We start from the raw sequence: 27,896 nt of genomic DNA, 5'->3' as shown, positions 1-27,896 counted from the left end.
ATTTGAACAGTATGGCTGCTTTAAGAAAGAGAGCAACATGGGCTGTTTATGAAAAAGAGATTCCCTACAGCAGGAATTGGGATCCAGCCTGTGGAGTCAGCCCTGCAGAGAAACTTAGCCTGGAGCAGCTGCACCTCCTGAAAGATGCATTTAGTTGTCGCATCCCATTGGACAGGGCGACCCGTCCAAGAGCTGCTGGACCACAGAAAGGAGACAACAGACAGAATGGATGGAGTGGAAGGAAGAGAGAACATGGAATGGATTTTGAGAGGTTCCAGGAGGTTCTGATCTCTGTGATGGGGCCAGATACTGAGCCCGCATGGGTGGAGAGGTTCTTCACTGAGGTAGATATTGACTGTGTGGGCTGGGTGGACTGGCAGCAGCTGTGCTCCTACCTGTTTCTGGAGTACACACAAAGAGACCATGCCTCCAACCCCAGAGCCGCTCTACTGGACACCGAGCCGCAGATCAGACACTGCTCTTACAACAAGCTGGAGCCAACGGTGCGTGTGGTTGCTGTTCCCCATCCTCTCCCACTCCGCTATATTAGTGTCAGCAGAGGGGGGCAGCTCACTGTCTGGAACAGCAGCCTATACATCCACAAGTTCCTCGAGCTTGTAGGGGATCCTGGGGAGAAATGGGCTAACAAGAGGAGATTTACAGGCTGGACCACTGATGCGGTCTACATGGGAAACGTCCACATGGTTGCCATAGCAACCGACCGCAGGGCCATCCACTTTGTCAATGTGTGCACAACCAGTATCTTTGAGGATGTCCACCTGTTTGGGTTTCGCAATGTTCCTACTGCTCTTTGTTACTGGCACGATGTCAAGTCTCCAGATCAGCCCTCTCTGCTGCTGTGGGGAGACGACAGCGGAGGAGTCCACCTCATGCGCTTTCTGAACCCCTCTAAGGGTCTGTTTGTGAAGCCCTTCAGCAAAGACGAAGGCCCACAGAGGATCTATTTCTCTGGCTCTGACCTTGGTGAACACAGCCTCCTCGTCTCTTACCGTCACATCCCCAATATCCACCAAGAGCCAATCAATAGAGTGATGTATGAGCCCGACACAGACGTCCTCTTAACGTCATCAGAAAGCGAGACCACCTCTGTGGTCATCATTGATGTGTCGCTTAGGCAGGAGCCTTACATTTGGAAGATTGAACGGGGAGCCAGATGTTTCGACTACTGCAGGCCTCTGCAGCTGGTGGTGACAGGAGGCTACAACCACAGAGTCAAGCTGTGGTCAAGATTTGTGACCTCCAAGGCTGTAGCTACTCTGACAGGTCACTGCACCACTGTATTGGACATTGCTATCTATGAACCCTTTGGGCAGATATTCAGCTACTCCAGGGATGCTGAGCTGAGGTTGTGGGACATCTCCACCCATCGCTGTTTAAGGAGCATCCGCCTGCAGTTCCCCTGCCAGGAGCCGGGGCGCCTCCCAAAGGGACGCCTCGCAGAGCAGGGCAACTTCCCCCTCCTATTGTTGAGCCCTCTTCTTCCCGGACAGACACAGCCTCACCTGCTGGTCGGCTGCAAAGATTACCTGGCGCTGCTGAATCTGGCCGAATGCAAAGCAGAAAGTGAGAGCAGTACGGCCCTCTCTTGCGCTCTGTACAATCCCACTCTGAGGCAGGTGGTGATAGGACACGTTGACTCCTCTCTGTCACTGTGGGACGTGGAGACAGGGAAGAGGAGGCTTACTGTCTCGCATGCTCACGGAGAAGAAGTGCTCACCTGCATGACATTAGACTCCTCACACAGAAGGATGATCACCGGCGCTTGCAACGGCACCGTCAAGGTGTGGGACATACTCAACGGCCTCAACCTATACAAGTTGGAGCCCGTCACCCCCTCTAAAGTGACAGGGGTCGTCTGTCTTGCGGACAACCAGGTCCTGGCTGTGGGGTGGAGCCGGCGTATAGCTCACTATGACATCCCAGGTGCCAAGGATGTGTATGTGGGGGCGGACATGTCATGGAAGTCCGGTGGTGTCCACACCTCAGACATCCTGGTGGTGTGTCAGTGTCCGGCCCTGGGGGTTGTTGCCACTGCAAGCCACGATGGAAAAGTAATCATCTGGAAGCTAGAGACACAAAAGCCACAGCTCCACCTACAGAGAGACACACAGCCAGGCGTGGCGCTCCCTGTGGACAGCCTGCTGTTCTTGCAGCACAGAGCTGGGACCAGGAAGCTGAGGAACCGAGCTGTCCTGGTCTCATCTCAGGCTGGCTGCCTCTGCTTCTGGAGCATCACTGGGGACACACACACTTTTGGCCAGTTCTATGCCCCAGACCAGCCGAGTGAACGTGTGCTGGACCTGAGCTCAGACCAGTCTAATAACTCCATCCTGGTCTCAGGGGATACAACAGGCTGGCTTCAGATCTGGGATCTCACAGACTATGCAATGGAGAGCACACTGGAGACAGTGTGTGAGCGGCCTCCTCTCCTGTGGTGCTGGAACGCCCATAAGGCGGCGCTGGTGAGTGTGGAGACACTAGTCTTGGTTGACAGACGCTTCCTGCTCACTGCCTCAGTTGACGGCTCTGCTGCACTGTGGACGGAGGCCGGGGATCGAGTCGGTTGCTTTGGACAGTGCAAGTGGTGCATCACTGACCCGTCTACTTACCAGGGAGAGAAACAGAGCAACTTGACAGAAGACACGGAGACGGAGACAGAGGGGGAGGAGGAGGAGGATGAGGAGGAGGAGTGGACCGATGCTGAGAAATGTTAATCTGAAGCTTCCGCACCACCACAAAGCTAGACAGTCTACCAGCACACTGGAGAGTGACCATGAGCCTCAGCAACCCACAAGTTTGTGTTAGGACTTCTGCAGTAAGGTGGCTTTGTGTCACAAGACAGAGAGAAGACCTATCCCTTTAAAGCCACTCTGGTATATGAAACTAGAAGACCCAGGGAATCGATTGGTACCATCTCATGCTAGCTTGTCAAGAAGGTGGCTAAATAATGCTCCAAAGTTAGGCTAAATTATGGTGAGGGAAAACACATTTTCAAAGGGTCCTCTTTTTCACAGCCCAATTAATGTTGGCAGGTGTGTGTGTGTGTGTGTGTGTGTGTGTGTGTGTGTGTGTGTGTGTGTGTGTGTGTGTGTGTGTGTGTGTGTGTTAAAACCACGACCATTAGTCCAATGTTGGGTCCCCTCAGTCATGAAAACATTGAAAACCCTTGGAGTGTTGTATTTGCTTCAAAGAAGAGGTAAAGAAAGGGAGTGAACAGCATATCGTCCTTTTATCCTTCATGATGTCAACATGAAACATAATATGGCAGCAGGCTGTGACCCACACAAACGGGGCGGCGACCCACACGAACACAATTAACATCCATTGGGTGGCGGCGGATGATGTCATACCCACTGATGATGTCATGCCTCACAATCGTTGAGTGGTGGCCAGATCAATGATGTCATTGTCAACATCGTCGAGTGGTGGCCAATGGTGACTGATGATGTCATACCCACTTATTCTGTCATGCCCCGCAATCATCGAGTGGTGGCCAGATGCCAATCACCGATGACATCATCACCGATGACATCACAATTGCTCGAGTGACATCACAATTGCTCTTCTTCTAATGGCTTTCCGGGCAGACTGAATGGCTTGTGGCACATTGCTGCTTCTCACAGTTGGGGAATATTCTTCTTCTCACTCAATTGTCTGAGTTTGCGCAAACACATTGCTCAGTATTTTATCTATCTCTGTTAAAGATACGTCCACCTCATCCAGGAACCTCTTAGCAGCGTCAAGCACGATCTCAATCCTCTCCGTCTTCCCACTCAAACCAGCAGCACAGTTTATAACCACGGCAATGAAGGCCACGATTTGCTTCTTGTCCATGTAGATCACATGATGTTACTCTGACGATTTCCTTCCTTTTTCTTCTCCGGATCCTTATGTATTTCCACCCTTTCTTCCTTTCTTTCCCATCTCCACCTCTTAGCAGCCTCAGCATATGATAGATAACCCCTGTTCTTCTCTGATCTTGTTCACTTCCCTTTCCTTCTTTCTTCGTGGACACTGAGCAGACCCCACCTATCACGATTCCCCTCACAGGGTAGGCACTTGGCTTGCTCTTTCTTCACACACACACACACACACACACACACACACACACACACACACACACACACACATACACACACACACACACACACACACACACACACACACACACACAGTGTGTGTGTGTGTGTGTGTGTGTGTGTGTGTGTATTGTGTGTGTGATGTGGGAAGACTGACTGTGTGTGTGACACACACAGTCAGTCTTCCCACATCTACATATTTTGCTTTTAGTACACACAGCAGCCACATGCCCATACTCCTGACAGCAGAAGCACCTGAGAAGTGGTTCCCAACCTTTTTTGTCTTATGTACCCCTTGAACTGTTTTGCCATGCCCAGTACCCCCTCACTCATGTGTGTTGATAATTCTTCTTAATGCATTCTATTAAGCTCATATTAAACTTTTAGTAGGCCTCTAGCTGATTAGTAAATGGAAATCATTTGAATGACTCCCCTTTAATACAATGTTGACAGTTTTCAATTGGAAAAAAGTTGTCAGTTTCACAAAGATGGGCCTATGAAATTATTTGGAATATATATATTTTTTTTTTATAATTTTGGAAATAACTTGCAATCCTCAATCTTTCCAAGTACCCCCTGCAAGCTGCTCAAGTAGCCTACCCTTACGGGTACATGTGCCCCTGGTTGGGAATCATTGCTCTATAACACACATAGCCAAGGAACAGTTTCGAGAGCAATTTAGAATCCTCTTTCATCCCTTCCCGAAATCTCTTCATTCTCACCGCACACACGGTAAGAACGAAAGGAGTGACTCCTTTCTTTCTGGCTTCTGTTGGTAACACTTTATAATAAGTGTAGCCTACTAATTAAGGGTTAATTAAGGGTAATTAATGCTTAATAAGCATTAATTAACAGGGTTAGCAAACCTTAAGCATTACTTAACCCTTAATTAACGTTAACTAATGTTTACTAAGGGTGCATTAACTAAGGGTTGGTTAATGCTTAATAAGCATTAATTAACCACCTTAATAAACAGGTCTAGTAATGCTTAATGCCCTCGCACCAACTTTCTTTACCATAAACTTTCCCAACTCATGCAGATTACTGAAAACTCCAGCCACCTTTGATACCACTCTCATTCCTACAAGATAAACTTCATAATTTTATATATCAATCTTGCTCGCACACTCCCTGCCATACATTTTCATCTTGCTGCAACTTTTGTCACCCATGGTTTTCACCATTTGGCTGTAGAAAGAAAGAAAATGTTCTCACTGAGATAACAAGTTTTCCTTTTTTCTTCAATCTTTATTGAAAACAAAAACAAAATAACAAAAAACGATCTTATTCCTCTTTAAATAGTTCACGTTTTCCTTTTTTATTTTTTTATTTTATTCAAACAGACAAGAGAACATTGAATATTGGAACAGACATGTGCTCATTACAGAAAATAAATTAAGATGGACAAGTATGATGGTACAAATTACAGTCGAGAATCAAGTAGCAATGACAGAAATGAAAACAAAAACAAATTATTCCTCTTTAAATAGTTCACAATATAATTTGACAGTTTTATTACTCTTATTACCATCTATACGTTTAAGAGTCCTAATGTAATCATTAAACTCACAAAGAAACCTTATGAAATTAGTTCACGTTTTCCTTAATTGTCCAATGGAAACTCCCTCACGTCACGTCCTGTCAGCTGTCACTTCCGGATGCGGTGAAACGGGAGAAGGGGAAATAATGGAAAATACCGCACGGGCACACGTACACGGATCAATTTAAACGACAGTCGCTATCCATAAAGTCAGCAGGAACGTCAGTGTCCTTCAGTGTGGATGGATTCAGGGATTCAATAGCGCGTATTATTTCTCTTTTCGGTCAATTTGAATGCTGTTAGACGTGTGTGTCCGTGAATGGAGGTTGTTGTTGTTTTTGGAGCAACCGTGTTTCTGTCTTCTTGCTAGCTTAAGCAGTGTAATGTTACTCAAATGTTACCGTAGCGTTAGCTGGTAACGTTAGGCGCAGGTACTTTCCCCGGTCAAAACACGTAACTTTGACACTAACGAACGTTGCACTTGTTATAATATAATTTATTCGTACAGTTAGCTACAAGGGTGAGCTTGTTTCTCAAGAACTGAAAAGTGTTCAGAGTTTGTTTTGGTCAGTTTCTCGAGACGTGCTGTCAACACAGCTGAAAAACAGGAGGAACCGCAGATTTCTTCAAGAAGCAATACGCTTTCCTTTTGGGGAACAGCAAATCATTTCTGAAACCACCGATCGACCTCTGAACCATCGGAAAAATGGATTTGACGTGGACTTCAAGAACAACTCGGAAAACAACCCACATAATTTCAAAATAACACTTCGCTGTCAGCCAGTAGGCTTCACTTCTTTAGCGTTAGCCTACTTCCCCCCCTCCTTTTGCTGACATTGTGACAACTGTCAGCATCCTGGTTTGTATTTGTCTAACTTTTTTTTTGAACTGAAAGAAGAAGGGAGGTTTTCCTTGTTCTATTTTTATTTCCAACATATTTGTGCCCTGGCTGAATAAGCTCCTCAGCTCAACAGGTAGGTACAGTAGGTCTTCATTTGCACTGATGTGTTGTTGAGTGATGTTATGTGCCAATCTTAATCGCACTGAGACACTCCACGCCTCCTTGTGCATCACATTGTAATAAGTCTGGCATTGTCTTAACACTGGGATCAATGTAGAGTCATTACCACAGTGACCCTCTTGTCCTATTCCTCCACAGTGAAGGATGAATGGCCTCTCTCTCAGTGAGCTCTGCTGCCTGTTCTGCTGCCCTCCCTGTCCCGGCCGCATTGCAGCCAAGCTGGCCTTCCTGCCCCCTGAGCCCACATATGCCCTCCTCCCGGACCTCGAGGCGGGCTCCGCGGCACCAGGGACAACGGGCACGTCGGGCCTGCGAACGCGGGGAGTGGCGGCGGTCGGGGGAAGCGGAGGTGCCAGTGCTGTGGAGAGCAAGTGGAAGCTCCACCTGACGGAGAGAGCAGAGTTTCAGTACTCCCAGAGGGAGCTGGACACCACAGAGGTGTTCCTCACCCGCTCCAGCCGGGGGAACAGAGTTGGCTGCATGTACATTCGCTGTGCCCCTAATGCCAGGTGGGTCGTTTGAAAGGTTATAGATATAATTGACGTGTACTAATTCATTGATTGTTCAGTGGTTCTCAAAGTGGGGTCCTTGAGGGGGTTCCAGGGGGGGTCCCCAGCAAAATGGGTAACAAAATATTTTCACTACAGTACACAACATCCATAATTTATTTTCACTAGAATTCCATCCATAAGTAACACAATGACAGAATGTATGACTATTTTGGTCATGGGTTTCATACACTTTCTGTAAAAACAAACAAACATCTAAACGTGTGATGACCCTCCCACTCTACTAGCTCTGTCTTGCATGAGTCTGGTGTTGGGGTTGGGCTGATTGGGTGCACCTGGGTCCGGTGCGCTCTCTCTCCCTCCTCACCGATGCAGCTTTTGTTTTGTTCAATGAGGTTTGCCTAGTTATTTTCCCCTAGTTTTAGGCCATGTCCACACGGAGACGAGTTAGGTGTATCCGCTAAAGTTTTTTCTCGTATGGACGTTTCGTCCAGATGGAACCAGCGTCCTGGGAGTATACGTTCTGGGAGAATACGTGAATTTTTGCCCTCCCTTCATTGGATATTTCCCAGAAGGCTTAGCGGCGGCTAAGTTTTTACAATAACACAAACACAATCAGGCTAAACGTGTTAGATAGAAATAATATTTATTTTGAATACAACATGCAATTCTGGAATATTTGAATATTGGACAAAATGAAATATTCACCTTATTCTTTGCCCATACAATGACGCTTCTGCATGAGGTCATTTCATAATCGTCTTTCCGGTTTTAAACACGGAAGTAGAGTACACCTACCGCAGTCATTTAGACTTGCCAAAAAGCTGTTTTCAAGCTAAAAAAACCCGAAACTGTTTTAAAGTTTTAATATTTGTCGGGTGAGAACGTAACATATATGTGACCAGTTTATCAGAATAATGCCTATTGGAAATCTTTAACGAGCAGAGAGGACCGGGAGCGCTGACTGTGCTCAGGGGCGTCATGCAAACCAAAATTCTGAGGGGGCGACATTCGGTGGCGACCAAAGGTCCCCAGCTAAAAAATGTCAGTGGCGACCGAAGGTCTGAATAGATCTGCAATGATTCAATCAGTCTGCCCAGATAAAGTGTGCTGAATCCACTCATGATTGAATCAGTCCATTTAGCTATTTCTAAAATGTTTGCCATTTGAAGCCAGATTTAGAGGAAGATCTCATTTTAAATTATAATTTTTTTATTAGAGTTTAGAGGGATTAGAGTGTTGTGATATCATTATTCGGTTTTAACCATCAATATTTTGCTCCTTTTCTCATTAGGGTAAATACTGTATATGTATTTAGAGATAAACATTCGGCAGCGACCAAAGGTCCCCAGCAGAAAAGTTTTGGTGGCGACCTAAGGTCTGAATAGATCTGCAATGATTCAATCAGTCTCCCCAGATAAAGTGTGCTGAATCCACTCATGATTGATTGATTTATCTATCAATCGTCCATTTAGCTATTTCTAAAATGTTGGCCAGATTTATAATATCTCATTTTAAATTATCATTGGGATTAGAGTGTTGTGATATCATGATTAAGTTTTAACCATCAATATTTTGCTCCTTTTCTCATTACGGTAAATACTGTATATTTATTTAGAGATTTCGGTGATTGTGCTTTTATGGTTATTAGCTTAGTCACTTCCACACTAGCTTCTACACTGCTGCCACTTTTCTTGAAATAGCTCAATCTTGCTTCACCCAAAATGTTATTCACATAAAAAGACTATATCCAGTATCCACAATGCAAATTATTTAAAAAAACTGCATCTTGACCTGGAGACATCAAATGGATTTACCTGTGACAGTGGTGGTAGTGGTAAAAACAGCTCACTGCCATAACAGCTCTGGCTAACATTACAATGCTAACTTTAGCTGCATGGTAGTACAAATATAGCCAACTAACTTGCTATGCAAACTATACCTATAATAACTAACAGCATGAATTTTACTTCCCCCTTCATTTCTTTTTTTCAAAAAATCTGAGGGGGCAACTGCCCCCTCAGTTTCAATGGGCATGACGCTTCTGACTGTGCTGGCACCGGTCGGACTAGCTGTCAAACCCTACTGTAGTTAGGCTACTGGCAGTGAGAAAACACTGTCGATGTGCTTTTGTAACTAATGTTAAATGCCGACCGGGTACAGCCATCGGCTCCTCGCAGCAGTAACGTTATGAACATGTAACTGAAGTTGGCCGCAGTGTAGCTTAATTCTGAATGTTGCCAAACTTCATTCATACTGATGTTTTATTTTGAAAATGGCCACCAACTAGCGCTCAACCAGAAGAACAACTACGTTTACCGGCCCGGCATATATACTACAGCGGTTTCAGTGGTATTCAGTGGTTTCATGTGGATACACACATTTCTTGAAACGATTCCGTGTTTATGGAAAACTTTTCTTAAACGGAAAAAAAAGATTGGTTCCGTCTCCGTGTGGACATGGCCTTAGTTAATAAATTATTGTTTTTTACTTTTATTGTTTTATTGACTCCCCTGATATGTTACAACCTGGCTCAAGGGAGTAACAAATGGGGAGTCATACACCAAGGAAAAGGTAAAAACAATAATTTATGAACTAAAACTACAAGAAAATAACTAGACAACACACACACTACATTAAATGAACAGAAAGGTGAGGAGGGAGAGAGACTGACTTCTTAAAGCCACCTCCAGTGTATTGTCATTTTTTTAAAGATTTCATGCGTTGCTGAGTCATGGCCTGGCCTGTTGATTAACCTGCCTTTACCGATAATCAGCGCACTTTGTATCATTAATAATCTCAGTAATATAAGCACATTGGTAGTGTTTACCTTCTCTATATTTTGCTCACAGAGATCTCCCATTTCCTCCTCTGGCAAAGCACTCATCCCTTGTGATGCGTTTTACGTCACAACGTGTCACAACAGAGCTGCGGAAGTTCTGCTGGAGAGGCAGAATCTGCTTTTTTTTTTTTTTTAAGTATGCCCACACCCATGAGAAATGCATGAGAGCCTTAAAGAGCCTTAATGACTTACAGCTGGCGGGGGCGGAGTTTCTGCAGGAGGATTTTTCTCCTTGAGGTAAACCGAGAGAGAAGGTAAACACTGCCCATGTGCTTATATTACAGAGATTATATATGATACAAAGTGGGTCGATTATCAGTAAAGCCATCCTTTAAGTTCTTTGGTGCAAATCAGATGACGTACTAGAACGTTTTCATAGAACACCAACTGACTGGAGGGGGGCTTTAAGCCCAATGAGTGCACCGGGCCCAGGTGCACTCAATCAGCCTAATGACTGCAACACCAGGCTCCTGCAAGGCAGGGCCAGAAGAGTGGGAGGGTCATCACAAAAGCTAAAATCTTATCAGAAGGGGGACCCTGGGATAAAATTGGGGTCCGTGGTCTAATCTGTGTCGGTTTAGGGGTCCTTGATGTGAAAAAGTTTGAGAACCACTGCAGTATAGGCTACAACATGCCTTCCCTTTCCTATCTCTCCTTTATGTCAATGTCTCACACTTCCTCAGAGACTTCCTCCACACCTTCCTTTCTCATCTCCTCTGCATTAACTCTTGTCTTTTTTGCTCATGAGCCAGGTCTACGTCCTGTACAGCTGTCTCTCTGATGAGTCCGCTGTCTCAAAGTTGTGCCCTTCCTACTTGTTTTCATGGATCATTGTCATCTGTTTTGACCATTTCTTTCCTTGTCTAAAGCCCGTTCAAATTTTTTTTGTCAGTCATGATTTGCTGTGAGTTAGTGTCACCGAGTTTACAGGCTGTGAATGGTAGTTGTTAGGAGTGGTGCCGCTTAAGTTTAACTCTTATTTTATGTGCCGACCGCTTCGATTATGGTCCCTATTCATTATGTTCAGACGCGGGGGTGGGCCAAATTCTTCCGGGTCGTGTTAACACTTCCGGCGGTCACGGCGCCAAATATGAAAGAACGTCATGAAGAAGAGAGTTGTTTTTGTAGCGGACAGTGCAGGGGGTAAAACAAAGAATGTAGCCTACTACTTTGAGCTCGGTACACAGCAAGCAAGCGGGTATCCACTGTTAGCCACGAGCACTTTCTTGTAAAACATACCTGGACTCCAACAAAGAAAGCTTCAGATGGTTTTCTCTCCTCCGAGCGCTCGAGCCACTTACGTCTATAAGCCCCGCAGACGTTAACGTAATTCCCTGGAATGCGAGACTTAACGAGCCAGTTACATGGCGTTGCATTCTTAGACATTGCTGTTTGCTTTTATTTTTGGCTAAATTATTAGTTAATTCAGAGTTAGATGATATTGGAGCAGCCAGCCATTTTCTTTTTCTTTTTCTTTTTAGCCGGAACTCGTCACACGACCACACAACCGGGTCAAATGGGAGTGGCTACATAAGGTGAATACCCTGCTGCACTGTGCTGCTGCTGCTGCTGCTGCTGCTGCTGCTGACTAATTTACCAAAACAATGAAAAAGACATGGACAGGCTTGTGTTACAGACAGTCTATCTATCTTGTATGAATGCCTATCTAGTATTACACAAGAATTCATCCAAACTATATACATTATGGTCGTCTTTATTATATATCAGTAAAATGCCCAAGAGATCAACGTTGACCTATATGGGTCCACAAACCCAAACCACAGAGGCAGTAACTCAACCAATCTCTGTGTAGAAAAAAGGATCGGATTGCTCTGGAGACGGCAACATGCATTCATGAATAAAAGGCAAGGTCTATAATACCTCGGGCTTATAGTGGATACCCTGCTACTCCGGTTGTACAAAATGTCTAGAAGTAAGAGTCATTTGACATGACTCCATCTTGGTAAACCAATCCTCCAACACTCGCCAGTTCCAGTAAGAGATGTATTCGCACAGGATCTAAGTCAACGTGTTGTTTCTGTCTTTAACGACAGGTTGCTTTAATTCAGTGCTGTCAGAGTTATCCGGTCACACCCAAGGATGGGATAAATATCTCGAATTGACTTGTGTTTATCCTCCATTTTTAACATGCCAGATGCCACTGTTAAAAGTGGCCGTTAGTCCCATCTGCCACACCGTCATCATTCAGCCTCACTTTCCAGTATTCATACAGATCATATGGCGTTTGTACTCAAGCAAAGCCCAAGGCAAAGGTGTGAAGTTTCTCTAAGTGTTCTTGTGTGCTGGCCTTGGAGAAGAGTGTTCAGATGCATGGCTGTGAAGTATTTTCAGTGCACATGGTTGTCTATTGAGTGTGGGCCACAGGGAGACTGTAACAAACGTTTATCTGTGCATGTAAACAGATGGAGAGATATGTCTTGGTAACAGAGCTATAATACAAGATGTAGACCATCATGTATTGTGTCAGTGATTTGGGATACATACAACGAGGATCCAAATACACAAACGGAAACGCTGTATAGTCTGTATGTGTCCTGTATTACCAACTATATAACTGAAGTCGCTGACAGGGATTGAAATCTTTGACTCTGTGTGTAACTCTATATTTGTTGGCCCGTGTACTAACCACCTTTGCTCTGTCTGTGTCTCCTCTCAGATTTACAGTGCTTTTCTCCCATGGTAATGCAGTCGACCTGGGCCAGATGAGCAGCTTCTACATCGGCCTTGGGACTCGCATCAACTGCAACATCTTTTCCTACGACTACTCAGGCTACGGCGTCAGCACTGGCAAGCCGTCTGAGAAGAACCTCTACGCGGACATCGATGCCGCCTGGCACGCCCTGCGCACACGGTATGACATGATATATAATTAGCCTATACGTGCCATTCAGTGGATGGTTTATTATACAGCAGGGGTCCCCAATTACTTTTCACCAACGGCCACATTTTGCTGAGGGCCGAGGGCTGGGGGCCGAATGGAAAAATGTTGGACATGTGAAGCCAGATTTAGAGGAATAACTCATTTTAAATGAACAGTTGTGATATCATTATTCAGTCTTAACCACCAATATTTTATCCTTTTCTCACTCACTCCTATGTCATCACCTGCTCTCCCTGCAGGGCTTGAAATTAACTTTTTTGACCACCTGCCAATATGGCTGCTAGATTTTAAAGTTACCAGCCAATTAGAATTTCCACTAGCCAAAATGTTTTTCTTGAAATAAACGCGAATATGAGTGGGTTAATTTAAGCATAAGTATCAGTAAGTGGCCCGGGATTCTCAAAGCCTTTGTTGAGGGTCACACAAGAACAAAAATGCACTCTTGAAGCTAAATAAATCCAAAACCAATGAGTTAATTGTTAAAATTTTTACTTCAAACTTCCTCAATGTAGAACAGTAATTTCTTACACATGAGATTACTTTTAGGCTTTTAGTCATCAAGATTAGTGAAAAATATTCCATATTGCATATTGCTCTGGACCAGTGTTCGTTTAGAGGGGGAGGGGCTCATAGCCAGGTCAAAACGGAAAGCAGCGCAAAAATGTCTTGGCCATCTGGGACCCGTTCCTGGCCTACCTTGATGAGGTTAGGGGTGACAGCCTGACAGGTGACTCGCCTGGCTGGTTGCTCGTGGACCCCTTGCGTGGGATCCCTTGCACAATATCTCATCTCAAGTACATAAGCACCTTAAGCGGCTTGTAGCACCACGCTGTAATATTGAATGTTGATAATGTTTGTTTTTGTTTTTGTTTTTTTATGTGTCCAAGCCTGTTTGTGTGTTTTGTTTGCGGACTGTTCCGAAAATTTTAAATAAAATATTGAAAAAAGAAGAAAAAAACGGAGAGCAGCGTGTATCTTGCATGTTGCACTGCATATATCTTTTTTATTCTAGCGTGGGCCAGAATCACGGTCCGCTATTGGGGAACCCTGTTATACAGTGTCTTGCAGTGCTGTGAGGGGACACATTTTCACATTAACCCAGGAGGAAATCAAGCCTTTAATGCAGGGATACTCAACTTTCTTTGCCCGGGGGCCACTTTTGTAAAATGATAGGAGGCCAGGGGACAGTTAATAAACAAACATTAATATACATTTTTCTGTAGCGGTGTCAGCCGGAGTTTAGTCTGACAATTTTGTGCACACAGAATAGTTAGTTAGGTTAGGGTTGTGACTGAGATGAATATGTGAGATGTATATGTGCAGGGGAGAAGACACAACTGATATGTGAGATATATATGTGCAGGGGAGAAGACACAACTGATATGTGAGATGTATATGTGCAGGGGAGAAGACACAACTGATATGTGAGATATATATGTGCAGGGCAGAAGACAACTGATATGTGAGATGTATATGTGCAGGGGAGAAGACAACTGATATGTGAGATGTATATGTGCAGGGCAGAAGACAACTGATATGTGAGATGTATATGTGCAGGGGAGAAGACAACTGATATGTGAGATGTATATGTGCAGGGCAGAAGACAACTGATATGTGAGATGTATATGTGCAGGGGAGAAGACACAACTGATATGTGAGATATATATGTGCAGGGCAGAAGACAACTGATATGTGAGATGTATATGTGCAGGGGAGAAGACAACTGATATGTGAGATGTATATGTGCAGGGCAGAAGACAACTGATATGTGAGATGTATATGTGCAGGGGAGAAGACACAACTGATATGTGAGATGTATATGTGCAGGGCAGAAGACAACTGATATGTGAGATGTATATGTGCAGGGGAGAAGACACAACTGATATGTGAGATGTATATGTGCAGGGCAGAAGACAACTGATATGTGAGATGTATATGTGCAGGGGAGAAGACACAACTGATATGTGAGATGTATATGTGCAGGGCAGAAGACAACTGATATGTGAGATGTATATGTGCAGGGGAGAAGACACAACTGATATGTGAGATGTATATGTGCAGGGGAGAAGACAACTGATATGTGAGATGTATATGTGCAGGGGAGAAGAGGATAGGGGGTGGCAGAGCGAGAAGAAGGTGGTGGAGAGGAGGGCTATTAAAGTGGAGAAATGATTAAGAAACGACAGGTGGAAAGGGAGGGACTGGGCTGGACCTGGGAGGCAGTGAGCACAGTTATGGGAGACCGATGCAGTGGAAGAGAAAGACAGCGAGATGCTTGGATGAGAGAAGGGATGCAGGGGGTAAATGTCTCTCAAGGACATTGTCCCCGTGATAAAGTGTCTCATTAGTGCAAAGCGGCGCTGCCTCGTCGCAGCTGTTGCCCTGCTTCATATTTCTGTCAGTACTGCACTCAGCACTCAACGGAGCACTGCTCTGGTTAGCCTATATGAGATGGAACCTTATCTCTGTCTCTTTGCCAATGCTACTGTGTGTTTACACCAGGTACGGCATTAGCCCAGAGAATATCATCCTGTATGTGTGTTTACACCAGGTACGGCATTAGCCCAGAGAATATCATCCTGTATGTGTGTTTACACCAGGTACGGCATTAGCCCAGAGAATATCATCCTGTATGTGTGTTTACACCAGGTACGGCATTAGCCCAGAGAATATCATCCTGTATTGTGTGTTTACACCAGGTACGGCATTAGTCCAGAGAATATCATCCTGTATTGTGTGTTTACACCAGGTACGGCATTAGCCCAGAGAATATCATCCTGTATTGTGTGTTTACACCAGGTACGGCATTAGCCCAGAGAATATCATCCTGTATTGTGTGTTTACACCAGGTACGGCATTAGCCCAGAGAATATCATCCTGTATGGACAGAGCATTGGCACAGTGCCCACTGTGGACCTGGCGTCACGCTACGAGTGTGCCGCCGTGGTGCTTCACTCGCCCCTCACCTCCGGCATGAGAGTGGCCTTCCCCGACACAAAGAAGACCTACTGCTTCGACGCCTTCCCCAAGTGAGTGTCTGACTGCTGGAGATGCTTTTCTCTCCTTCTGTCTCTTTGTATCTCTCCATCACACTTATCACGCTTATTCTTTTTCTTAGCCTCATGTATAAAAGGGATGTTTGACACTCGTGTTCTCATGACAATACGGTAACTGGAGGACTTAGTTTGGTTTTAGCTTTTTGATATATTGCACAAAACTGGACAGGCAAGATAACTTTCTGATTTGATTGATCTTGATCTTTATAAATGAGGTTCTCTCTCTCTTCAATTCAAATGGGCTTTAATGCATGGGAAACATACATTTACATGGTTAAACGTTTTAAAACAAGTGTAAAATAATAGCTACATACTATAAAGCCATTATCTCTCTCTCTCTCTCTCTCTCTCATAAGATCCCTAAATACACACACACACACATTACGCAGACTGGTTGGCTGCCTGTTGGCATTTCCACATAATTACAGACTTGCCAGCAGAAGAGGGTAATTGCAACTTGCAGTTGTGAAAATACTTCTTGTCCAAGACCACCATCTGTGTGAAAACTCCTCTTTGGGTGACATTTACGTGCTTTGGTTGCACTTTCTATATCTTTCTTTGGTCAATCTACAAGCATCATTTTTATTTTATTTTCAAAGGGGACAAGGTCATTTAAAGCCGAATGTCTTTCTGACTGAGTCAAAGTCTGTGTGATCAAGCAGGAGTGTTACGCAGCAATCTTTCTCATTTGGCCTTTTGAAATTTGCCTTTGGCCTTTTGCACAGAAGTAACCTTGCCAGGCAGCTGGATTTGAGATCATGCAATCACAATCACACAACAAATCCATCTTGCCACGCTTCAATCTATTGGTTTGAATCCGAACCACCAGTGGTTTGCAACCAAACAGCGTCCTAGGAGGCAGCTATGGGCGGGATTTAGGTGTGACGACAGCAACAAGCGAGCCTGTGATAGACAGATGCTTCATCCAATCACCTGCCAGGTATTTTTTGAAAGTACCTGCCATTTTAAACGGTTTAACGAGCGACTCCTTCCCAGATGGCACAAGAACAAACCATCTGTGCCAGCAGCGTCAGGTTAGCACAGAAGCACATCTAAATCATACAGTACAGTATGTGTGTGTCACCTTCTATCGAGTGTATGTTCCTCATTCACTCATGAGAATATCAGCTATAATTACTGTCATATCAACCTGGGAATTAGGGGGGGTAGATTTGACATTGGTTTATTTGTAACAATGTTGCTACCACTGTGAACCAACTTATGTCTAATGCTCTACACCAGTGATACTGAACTTGCGGCCCGTGGGCCACATGCGGCCCGTGGGCCACATGCGGCCCGCATGCGGCCCGCGCCGGCCTGTGTGGCCCGCGATGGAATTGCAAAAAAAACAGTGTACAGTGTTTTACAGTGTACCTGAACGCAACCTGCAAGATACCCGCTGAATAAGTGTCCAAATGTCAAGTCTGAATGTATTGTTTTTGGTTCACAGTTTAAATTAAGGAACAAACCCAGTCTCTCGGTAGAATGTAATGGTGTCATTTTACAGGACAAGGATTGTGTAACATATCTAGGAAGTCAACTTGATCAGTGTATGAAGAGTGAAGCTATGGCCCTCTCCGTCACGGGTAAAATTCATGCAAAGACTAAATATTTAGCAAGAATATCCAAGTTCCTGGACATGAAGACAATGAGGACTTTAGCTACGTCCTTAATTCAATGCCACTATGACTACACCTGTTTATACTGGTACAGTGGCATAACAACAAAATCAAAAGACAAACTCCAAAAAGCCCAAAACAAACTCATGAGGGTCATCCTTGGCCTCAGCCCAAGAACGCACATTGGCCCATCCCACTTCAAAGAGTTGAATTGGCTCCCAGTTGAAAACAGAGTCCAACAGCTGAAACTTGTCATGGTTTATCAAATATTACATGACCGTTGCCCCAACTACTTCAACAAGTACTTCCAATATGTCCGGGACATCCATAGCCGGAACACAAGAGCCAGTGTAGCAGATCTGAAATTGCCTAATTTGAAGAGCAAAGTAGGAAGAAGCACGTTCCTCTATTCTGGGGGGGAAGAGTGGAACAAAATCCCCAACGAAATCAGGCTAGCCAATTCCCTGAATGGTTTTAAAACCCTTTTGAAAAAATTCTTGATGAGTAAACTAGGTTAAAATACGAATAGAGTCCCCCGTTGTTTTATGGTATATGTTTTAATTTCTAGTTCCTTTTATTGTTTTATTGTTTCTATCGTTTTATGGTATGTTTGTTTTAATCTCAAGTTCCATTTATCCCTTGTCTGATTTGTATTGTTTTATCTGATACTCTTATATTACTGTATGTCATGTTCTTAAAGATCAGGGACCATGATGGAAATAAGTGTACACACTTTTCATGTTATCCCTTGGATATATATGTCTGCATTATCCAAAATAAAATTCATTCATTCATTCATTCATTCATGTCATTCTGGCCAATACTCCACTTCTGTTATAGCATTTCAGTCTGGAATATGGATTATCTTTCAATAATCTATGATTTAGCTGCTAAATTGTCAAATACCGCCGTCTGCTCGCTACCCAGGCACTTATGTACTGTATGTACTTAACCTAACTAACTTAACCTAACTAACTATCCGGTGTGCACAACATTGCCAGACTAAACTCCGGCTGACACCCCAAAAACCTACAATCCGCTACAGAAAAATGTATATTGTTTGTTTATTAACTGGCCCCTGGCCTTCTATCATTTCACGAAAGTGGCCCCCGGGCAAAGCAAGTTGAGTATCCCTGCTCTACACTGACTGCATCTGTATTAAAACATAAAAAAGAATTTGAAAAGAAAGAAAAAATATTAAATATTTTGACATGATGTCATCAGATTTCGTCATAATTCCAGGTATGATCAACAGGCTATGAAGTAGTATTACAGAATATGGGTGGCTGATGTAAACTCCCCAACAAAGCTAAAGGGCAGTAACAGCATAAGACCAAGAGAATATGTCTTCATGATTAACCTTCATTATCTCTTGTGCTGACAAAAGTATTCTTGGTTCTTAACTTGGTTCTTGACCGTACATAATGAGGGCGTCTGGGTAGTGCAGCCAGCTGTAGATTCCCTGCCTACCAACATGAGGGTCGCAGGTTCATGCCCTGTGTTGCCTCCGGCTTGGTCAGGCCTCCATAAAGACACAATTGGCCGTGTCTGTGGGTGGGAAGCCAGATTAAGGCTATTGGCCCATTTCCACCACCGGTATCAGCGCGGCCCCGCCCAGCTCGTCTCGCTTTTTTGTCTCATTCCACCGATCAAAAACGTGGACAGCCCGGGTTGAGTCGGGGTTGAGTCATGCTAGTTTTGGTCCCTGCTTTGTTGAGGTTCCAGCGCTGTGGACCCGGTACCATACCGTGACGTGAAAACACTGTAGACGACTGATTGGTCAGGCAGAATCGTGTTTACTCTATCTACTGACTGTCAATGCTGCATACCAGTTTAGTGGGGCTTACCTTCTCTTCTGTTATGTTATTTCCATCAGTCTTTAGTGTTGCTGCCTTAGGCTCTGGTGAAATAAAATCGATCTCCTTACTCGGCTTTAACATGGCGGCGGTTTTCAATTGTTTTGAGAGAGAAGCAGTTCGCTCCTCAGGAAGCCCTTGTAGTTGTGTGCAGCGTCGGCTCCGCTAGGCCGCAGGCGGGGGTTTAGTGAAGCCACGGTCTTGCCTGGTGAGAGGCCGCCGGGGTAGAGGCTTCACTTCTCCCCGTAGCGTCCCTCGCGCAACGCATGCATGTGAGTTTGAGTAACAACAAAGTGATATCCATTCTCCTGGCCGATTGTCACATTTGCCCATGTACACTGTAGGTCATTTAGAGGCACCAGTATTTCATAAACAGTTTAAAAGTCCTGTGTATGGATTTAATTTTAACGTTATATGTTATAGCCTACTTCGGCTATGGGCGGAGGGCAGATATGCAGTCGCTATGACGACCAGGTGTGGGCGGAGGCGAGTAAACTTGCTATGGAAACAGAGTCTATATCAAGTAGAGCCGAGTAAGACCAGGTCGAGAAAAGCTGTACTGTGCTGTTATATGTGGTGGAAATGAGCCATATGTGTCCTGGTCGCTGCACTAGTGCCTCCTCTGATCGTTCGGGGCACCTGTTCAGAGGGGAGGGGAGGGGAACTGGGGGGAATAGCGTGATCCTCCCATGCGCTATGTCCTGCCGGTGAAAGAAGAAGAAAATGATAAAAAAGTAGTAGATAATGCATATTGTTTTGTATGGGTCTAATTTCCGCTTAAATGAAATCCAAACTTCATGATGAAAAAACCTTTGTAGGGCATAATAATAACTTGAGCTGTCCCTATGTAATGTGTTGTACGCTGTGTTTTTAATCCCTAGCTGCAAAAAACTAGTGGGCCAATAAAGATAAAGACAAGAGCGATATTGTCATTAGTAATAGTGAGAGACCATCCCTGTTGTACGTCTTGTCACTTAAGTCTCAGAAGCACTGCCAAAGTGTATAGCAGCCAATGCCAGCCTTAACACAGAGTCTGGTCCCAGACGGTACCAGTGGGTGAGGAGACGAGGTGGCGGGGACCAGGGAATGCCTCGCTGTGTGCAGTGAGCTGTGAGAAAGCCTCCAGTGTTCTCCTGCTCTGCGGGATCAGAGAGCGCGTGCCAGCCTACTGTCCAGCTGGCTTCCCCCATATCTCCATCTCTTCTTCTCTTTCCATTTCTCACTCTCTACTGCAGCACTATTTCTAGGTTATTCTGTTCTAAATCTCTCAGTATTCACTGCATTTGCAATGGTATTGGGATGTCTTATAACTTTTTAAGAGTAACCCACGGTGTGCTTTACTTTCATGTCAGCAAATATTTTGTAAAATTAGGTGCCAGTTACTGTCCCCAAACTAATTAGATAGATAGATTGATTGATTGATTGATCCCCGATGGGAAATTCCAGTGTTGTAGCAGCAATTTGCATAAATTACAAAAAACACACAACAAAATACGCACATGATAACATAGGTGAAAAATGGAATTACATTATTATATATATGCAAAAACTACAATAATAATAATAATCTCTCAAGAAAGATTTTTGATTTGCATCAAAATATGTTGGCATGGTCGAAGAAAATCCAGATAATAACGCTCCTAGCAGCTTGCGAAAAGAATGCTGTGCAGTGCTGTTGGACTTACAACAAAGTAAGAACTGGATATAGCAGTCGCTAAGATTTGCATAATAAAGGTGCGCGGCCGGGAGCCTCAGCTTTGAGTTCCGGTGACAGGTATTGAAACGAGCTTGCCTCGAGACGAGGTTATTTATTTATTTGTTATTTTTACCAGTGGATTCCCAGATTGTAACTACTATTATTATCTAAGGGAAGTAGGAGGAAATCCCTAATCCAGGCTTTGAGCTCCTGCTTTAGAATATTAATCGTAACATATTATATTGCTATTAATGTAGACTTTAAATACAAAATGTGCATTGTGCATTTAGAGGAGTCTCCTCTCCCGGCACAGAGGTGAGTGATTGTAGAAGATGGCTATTATGGTGGGCTGGAATGAGCTTGTGTAACGGTCCTTAATGCAGGGGAGCTGAAGGAGCCTGTGTCTAAAGACACTTCTGTTGTCTGGCCAGTAGGTTGTGTGGGGTGTGTAGTGTTGTCCATTATGTTGAGCATCTTATGCAACATCCTTCTCTCCACAACCAACTCGAGGGGCTCCCCGAGTAGTCCCCAGCCAGCACAGAGCCAGCTTTCTTTATCAGTTTGTTCAGAGTCACCGGCTCTGATGCTGCTGCCCCAACAGACAGCTGCAAAGAAATTGCACTTGCCTCAACAAGACAGATATGCAACATCTTGCTGTACACATTGAAGGACCTAAGCTTCCTCAATAAGTAGTAGAGTCTGCTCTGTCCCTTCCTGTAGACAGTCTGTGTTGCGTCTCCAGTCCAGTGTTTTGTCGTTGAACGCCCAGGTATTTTATTTGTAACCCTCCTCCACCTCTTCTCCCAGGATGGAAACTGTTGCGATCGCTGCCGACTGCTTTCAAAGCTCTTGAAAGCAGTAGAACTTGCGGTTATCAGGAAGTGTCATTACTTTGATAAGCTCGTTTTAGGAATGTCCCACTGCTAAATGTTTGTCTCTTTTCTCTGCTTCTCCATTGCTCCCTGCCTCAAAAGACATTTTTGACATGTGATGTCACTTACTGTAACTCATGACTTCCTTTATTTCCTCCATGCCCTCTCTTTCCCTCTCAGCATTGAGAAGGTGTCCAAAATCACGTCTCCGGTGCTGATCATCCACGGAACGGAGGACGAGGTGATTGACTTCTCCCACGGCCTGGCCCTCTTCGAGCGCTGCCCCAAGGCGGTGGAGCCTCTCTGGGTGGAGGGAGCGGGACACAACGACATCGAACTGTACAGCCAGTATCTGGAGCGCCTGCGCCGCTTCATAGGACAGGAGCTGGCAGCGCCGCACGCCTGACCACCATCAACGCCACCATCACCATCTCCCCTGGTCCTCTTCTCTTGTCTACGATGAAAAATGACTCCAAGAGCCGTCACAGCGCCCCCCACAGCCAACTACTGGTTCCTGTTCCAGCTGAAATTTCATATTATCTTTGCTCCTCCCCACATCACACCTGTATCCCCAGTATTGGAGTGGGAATGGCTCTGCTCAAGAATGACAGAAGTTGAAGGGACTCAAAAGGAGTGGGGCTCCATCTACTCTATTTTAGCGACATATCTGAAAACCTGTAGCCGTTTGTTTTGTTTTCATTTTATTCTTGTTTGTGTCTCACACCTGTAGATCATGTCAGGGATGCCTCTGTTTCCTTCAACGTCGGGAGCAGTGCAAGAACACTAAAATGACATAGCACTGTCAGTACATTACACAGGCCTTGGTTTTCTACCTCTAGCCTGTTTTTAATGTCCTGTCTCTAAAACTGTCCATTTAAAAGCCCTCTTACTTATTTCCAGTGCATATTTAGGGGGAAATTCTGACCATTGAGGAAGTGAGTGAAAAACTCTTCATCTTTGATACTTCTTACAGTAGACCCAGGCTGTTGACAAATGTTGAGAATATGTTTTCTAATTTAAATGACTGAATGTTATTTTCACATTGTGATCGGACTTGACTAATTCATCCGCACTGCCACCAACTAACACACGCACAGATGTTTAGTTACAATACTGCACAATTGTCCCTCCTTTTCCTTGTTTACAGAAAAGTAGTTTTAACTGCTCCATCAAAGAGCATTATTGAGAGAGGAGCATTACTCCATCAAAGAGCATTACTGTGCTGAGCTGTTATGAGGCACTAATACTTTGGCATTGAAAATGGATGAATGGATCATGATTGTCGTCCAATATGATGACATTTTTCAGCCACTATACTGAGCTAATCAGTCAGGTAAAACTGCATTCTGCTTGACAGCATATACGCTACATGTGATCACAGAATTTCTCTTTGAATCTGTTCCTTCTCTCACTTTCTGGTTTACAATCTTTACGACTACTTATGATATTCGTCTGTCAATACATAGTTCTCAGCATTGACCAGGAACTCTGAGGCTTGGATGATTATCAGGGTCCATTTGAATTTAAAAGGCGATAAGAGCAAGTAGTTCTACATGATTGTGAAGTATTTTTACTAATTTTGGACATATCTTAACATGGATAGCTTCTTTATGACACTTTGAACATTGTTTTTGCTACACAGCACTGAGTACCAGAGTGCTGTATAGTACAATACCTTTATAGCTGCTGGTCTGATTTGTGACAACTGAAAACTCTAGGTCGACCCTGTTGTATTGCACTTGTGATTTATTTTTTTTATTTTTTTTATTTTTTTTGCTCTAATCATTTGGGGGAAATATCACTTTAATCAACGTAATTTATCCTGTTCTGTGGGGGGTGCAGGCTATGTTTTCTGTTCTGACATTATGATCAATATACAAAGTGAACTGATACAAAGGTTGCCAGTTGGCTGCCCTATTTGTTTTATTTTGGGTTGGCAGATGAATCGGACGTCCTTCCTTTTTACGGCACATTTCAGACACACTCCCCCATTTGTGACTAACCCATCACTTCTGGCTAATGGTTTCCTAGTTATCAGTTGATGAAAAAACATATTGCTAAGCAGACATAAGGTGCACTGCAAAAAAATATTTTTATGGCAGGAAATTGAAAGATGCAACACTCAGACACATCTGTTACACGTGTAACAGACACGTTACAATGACAAATGGTTGATGTTTCGGTCACATGCAGCCTTCTTCAGAATGCCATCATGTGCAGATGAAATGGAGTATAATTTTAACATCAGATCAGGTATTGAGTGTTGCACCCTTCAACTCACTATTCCTAGTTATCACTAAGTCTTAGTGATTATTTTGGAGTAAAGTTTAAACTCTATTTCTATTTGGTTTATTTGTTTTCGAGGAGAGGGTAGGATTGTCAGGCTTACTACTTGTATATGAACCAAAGTGTAACAATTTTTTTAGTGTTTTACCGAGTGTACCTGCTGTTTATATTGGTATCTTCAGAACCAAAGACAAAAAAAAATAAACTGTCCTTTGATTGACTTTTTATTTATCCAGTTGGTTTGGTGTCTTTCCATTACATATGGTGTATTTGGATACAACAAAATCAAACATACATTCGTCAGATTGCTCCTGAAACAAATTCTCAGACCAATCTGCATTTGATTGTCATTTCTGTCTTCACATGGAGGAACAGATTTTGAATAGCATTAAGAAGCCATGTTGTGGGCAGGTTATTTAAAAGCTGTTTAGAGATACTGCAGAGCCTTGTTGAATTTACTCTATTTTGATGCTTATTTGCCAAGGAGTATAAGCAATACAACAAAGTATGCGTGTTGGGGTATGTTGAGATTAACTTGTGTGGGTGCACAAAGAACTGACAGAAGCTTCAAGCAGACGTGTGAAAAGTTTTTGTGGAAAAAGAAACATCAATGTATTTTATTACTCAAATGTATGGATCAATATGGGCTTTATTTTTTGGTGAGGATTAGGGTAACGCAGCTGTGGATGTGTGTGTGTGTGTGTCTTGTTATCCACTTTATTATTTCATTATTTTTAGCTTTAAAGATATTGTCTTTTTCCAAGAATTTAAGAGAGAATAGAAATAAAAGGTAATCACGACTTGATAATAAAAGATGGTTCTCTCCCTCTTTTTAAAGGCCTTTTCTCCCTCTAGTTCTCTTTATTTGTGCTCTCTGCCAGACTGCCTATTCTCAAGGAATCGAGGTCAAGTGTGTCCCATTCAGGCCCCATTTTCCACTCACTGCAGTTCTGGCACCCAGTGAATAAAGATCTGCCACTAGTGAAAGACCAGGCTGACCGCTGCACTCGGCAGATCCTATTGACTCGTGGGCAACCATGAGAAAGACTCGGGCCATTAGGAATTGGCTGATGGGAGTCCAAGGGATTGAATGAGACCTTTTGATTGGCTGGCGCCCCCCCCCCCCCCCCCCCCCCCCCGCCCTAAATAGTGGGGGGAGGGGCAGCAGATGGGCCTAGTTATTATCTGTGCCAAAAAAGGTTCAAATGATCTGTTTTAATTATACCAATACAAGGCCTCTAGTCTGTCCCAACCTCCCCTCACTGTCTGCCACCATGTAGAGATGAAACGGACAGATGGATCTTAAGCTCTGCCGCCCACCCCCACCCCCGAACACACACAGACACACACTTCTCCCATCTCTTTATGGACGACATAAACAGTCTGATGTCCCACTCAAATGCTCTTATAGATTAAGCAACCCCCCCGCACAAGGCAACCATCACCCCTCTACACATATGCACTTCTTTAAATTAACACGGCATTGAGGGGGGGAAACTTTTATATTGGCCTGTATCAAAGGACTGAATACATTGGGGTCATGCATGGAAACATGAATTAATCTTACAAGGAAAGACTGATTACAGGATTAATTCAAGCTTTTTCTGAATGTGGGAATTGTAGTTGGTGAAAATCCATTGTCCCATTTTGAGAGTCCACTATAATCCCTGCTAAGCAACACATTTCCATCACTAATGTCAATGAATGCCTATCCCCGTCCCTATCAGATGCTGCATTTTATGGTCTTTAGCCTACAAGTGGACGAGCCGAGGAAAGGGCGCTAGGAAGGGACGGCGCTACACCGGGGCAAGGGGGGGCTATAGCCCCCTCACAAATCTGCCAAGCCTTAGTTAAACCCCCTCAAGCATTTTTGTATCTTTTTATTTTTAAATAAACAAAGTGTATGACAAATTATTTTTGGGGGGCATTTCTGCCTTTATTTAGATAGGACAGACGTTACCTTTCTGAAACACATGACAGTATTTGGGCTGTCAAAACAGCGCAGTTGCACCAGACTAGCAACCGAAATACCACAATTTACTTTCAGAATAAAATGCTTCTCACCTTTGAAGAAACAAATAAAGCATTTCAACGAATGAAACGGAAAATCAAAATACTTGTTGTGATCTTAAGATTATATATGGCGTGAAACTGTGGCTGTAAAGCATTACTCAAGATTAGTTAAGGTTAAGGATTTTATTTTGAAAGCCATAAGCGGAAGACCTATACTTTTATATTCTGGCTGCCTGGTCCCTGGCCTTGACCAATTTGAAGCTTACCTCAAGAGACGCTTGTTTTCTGGTGGCATATTCCGTCATTTTGGTTCCATTGGACCCAATGTAAAGTAAATTTAAAGTAATTAACCGTCGGATTTCAGCATGTGGGAACTTGTAAAATGGGTGAAAAGACTTGGAAGCACTGATGGTAAGCGATTGGCAAATGCAACTTGAAACACAACTTGATTCGCCACAACACATGCTGTTTGTTTATTTTATAGTAACAAGTAATGAAGATGCGTTTGGGAAATGTATTGGAGTAAGTATACATTTTATTACGAAAATGTAGTGGAGTAAAAGTGAAAGTTGAAAGAAAAATAAGAAAAAGTCCACAATGAAAGTAAGCCTTTTGATTGATTGACTTTATTCATGGTTATAGAGACAATAACAGATCCAAAGGATAGCATGTAAATTGTAAACACTTATTTCCAACATGGTCCATGATGTTTTATTGTGTTCTCTTGTGTTCTCAACCTCGGTGATTTTTTAAATGTACTGTATGTATTCCTGCTGGGCAGTTGTGAATTGAATTTATTTGACAATTGATTAAAAAAAAAAAACATTTTTTAATCAATTATCAAATAAATGCAATCAATCAATCAATCAATCAATCAATCAATCAATCAATCAATCAATCAATCAATCAAAGGCTTATTTCCATTGTGGACTTTTTCTTACCATGATATTAACCTAACCAATCATCACTCCTCATGCATAAACCTAACCAATCATCACTCATCATACCTAAACCCAATCAATCATCACTCTGCATGCCTAAACCTAACCAATCACTCCTCACGCCTAAACCTTTGCATGTGAAAGTTTTTGCCATTGCCTTGTGGCCACTTATAGTATTATAGCTATATTTTTTTATATTCTTTGGCCAAACTAATTTAAAAACTACATTTATTTTGAATGTGCTAATGTGCTGCGTGCCATATCTGGTTTTATTTGGCTGGCAGCAGGGCTAGGACTTCATTATAAAGTAACTTTGAAGTCATGAAAATCGACTATTTTCTTAGCACCCCCACATGGTCTAACCTCCCCCCGAGCCCCCCCCCCCCCCCCCCCCTTACATAAAATTCTGGAGCCGTGCCTGGTGCTAGGAAAGGAAGCAATGCGCTGACTTGCAGTAATGTTGGGCGGATGTCGTCACGTGACGTCACTGTGTGGCCACCGGGGGCGTCAATTTCACCCGTTTCCACGACACACAATGACCCCGAGCACGACACGAGGCTGTGGATAAAGACGAGAGAGAGCAGTATGCGAAGGCGTTTTCTAGTCCTCAAAACCATCTAAGTTTGGGTTGTTATTATAGCCA

At 43.7% G+C, this 27,896-nt stretch overlaps 2 protein-coding genes across 3 annotated transcripts; both read left to right on the top strand.

Annotated features, from left to right (window-relative positions):
* Nucleotides 1-11: 11 nt before the first annotated feature.
* Nucleotides 12-2,735, top strand: LOC310771892 (cilia- and flagella-associated protein 337-like; the record flags this gene model as incomplete). Its single annotated transcript, XM_083664394.1, has 1 exon — nucleotides 12-2,735. The coding sequence occupies one exon, from the start codon at nucleotides 12-14 to the stop codon at nucleotides 2,733-2,735; it is 2,724 nt and encodes a 907-aa protein (XP_083520520.1).
* Nucleotides 2,736-5,784: 3,049 nt separating this feature from the next.
* LOC310771890 (alpha/beta hydrolase domain-containing protein 17A-like) lies at nucleotides 5,785-24,958 on the top strand. Of its 2 annotated transcripts, XM_083664392.1 has the most exons (6): nucleotides 5,785-6,614; nucleotides 6,800-7,170; nucleotides 11,494-11,547; nucleotides 12,690-12,884; nucleotides 15,764-15,943; nucleotides 22,194-24,958. In XM_083664392.1, exons 2-6 carry the CDS (start codon nucleotides 6,806-6,808, stop codon nucleotides 22,417-22,419), a joined length of 1,020 nt encoding a protein of 339 aa, XP_083520518.1. In that variant the 5' UTR covers nucleotides 5,785-6,614; nucleotides 6,800-6,805; the 3' UTR covers nucleotides 22,420-24,958. The 2 variants fall into 2 exon arrangements, with proteins under 2 accessions (XP_083520518.1, XP_083520519.1); XM_083664393.1 differs by lacking the exon at nucleotides 11,494-11,547.
* The last annotated feature ends 2,938 nt before the right edge of the window (nucleotides 24,959-27,896 follow it).

Source organism: Poromitra crassiceps (assembly GCF_964638095.1).
Source record: "Poromitra crassiceps genome assembly, contig: HAP1_SCAFFOLD_1456, whole genome shotgun sequence".
Lineage (NCBI taxonomy): Eukaryota > Metazoa > Chordata > Actinopteri > Beryciformes > Melamphaidae > Poromitra > Poromitra crassiceps.
Note: the sequence above shows the minus strand (reverse complement) of the source record. Positions and strands in the feature narration are given on the sequence as shown.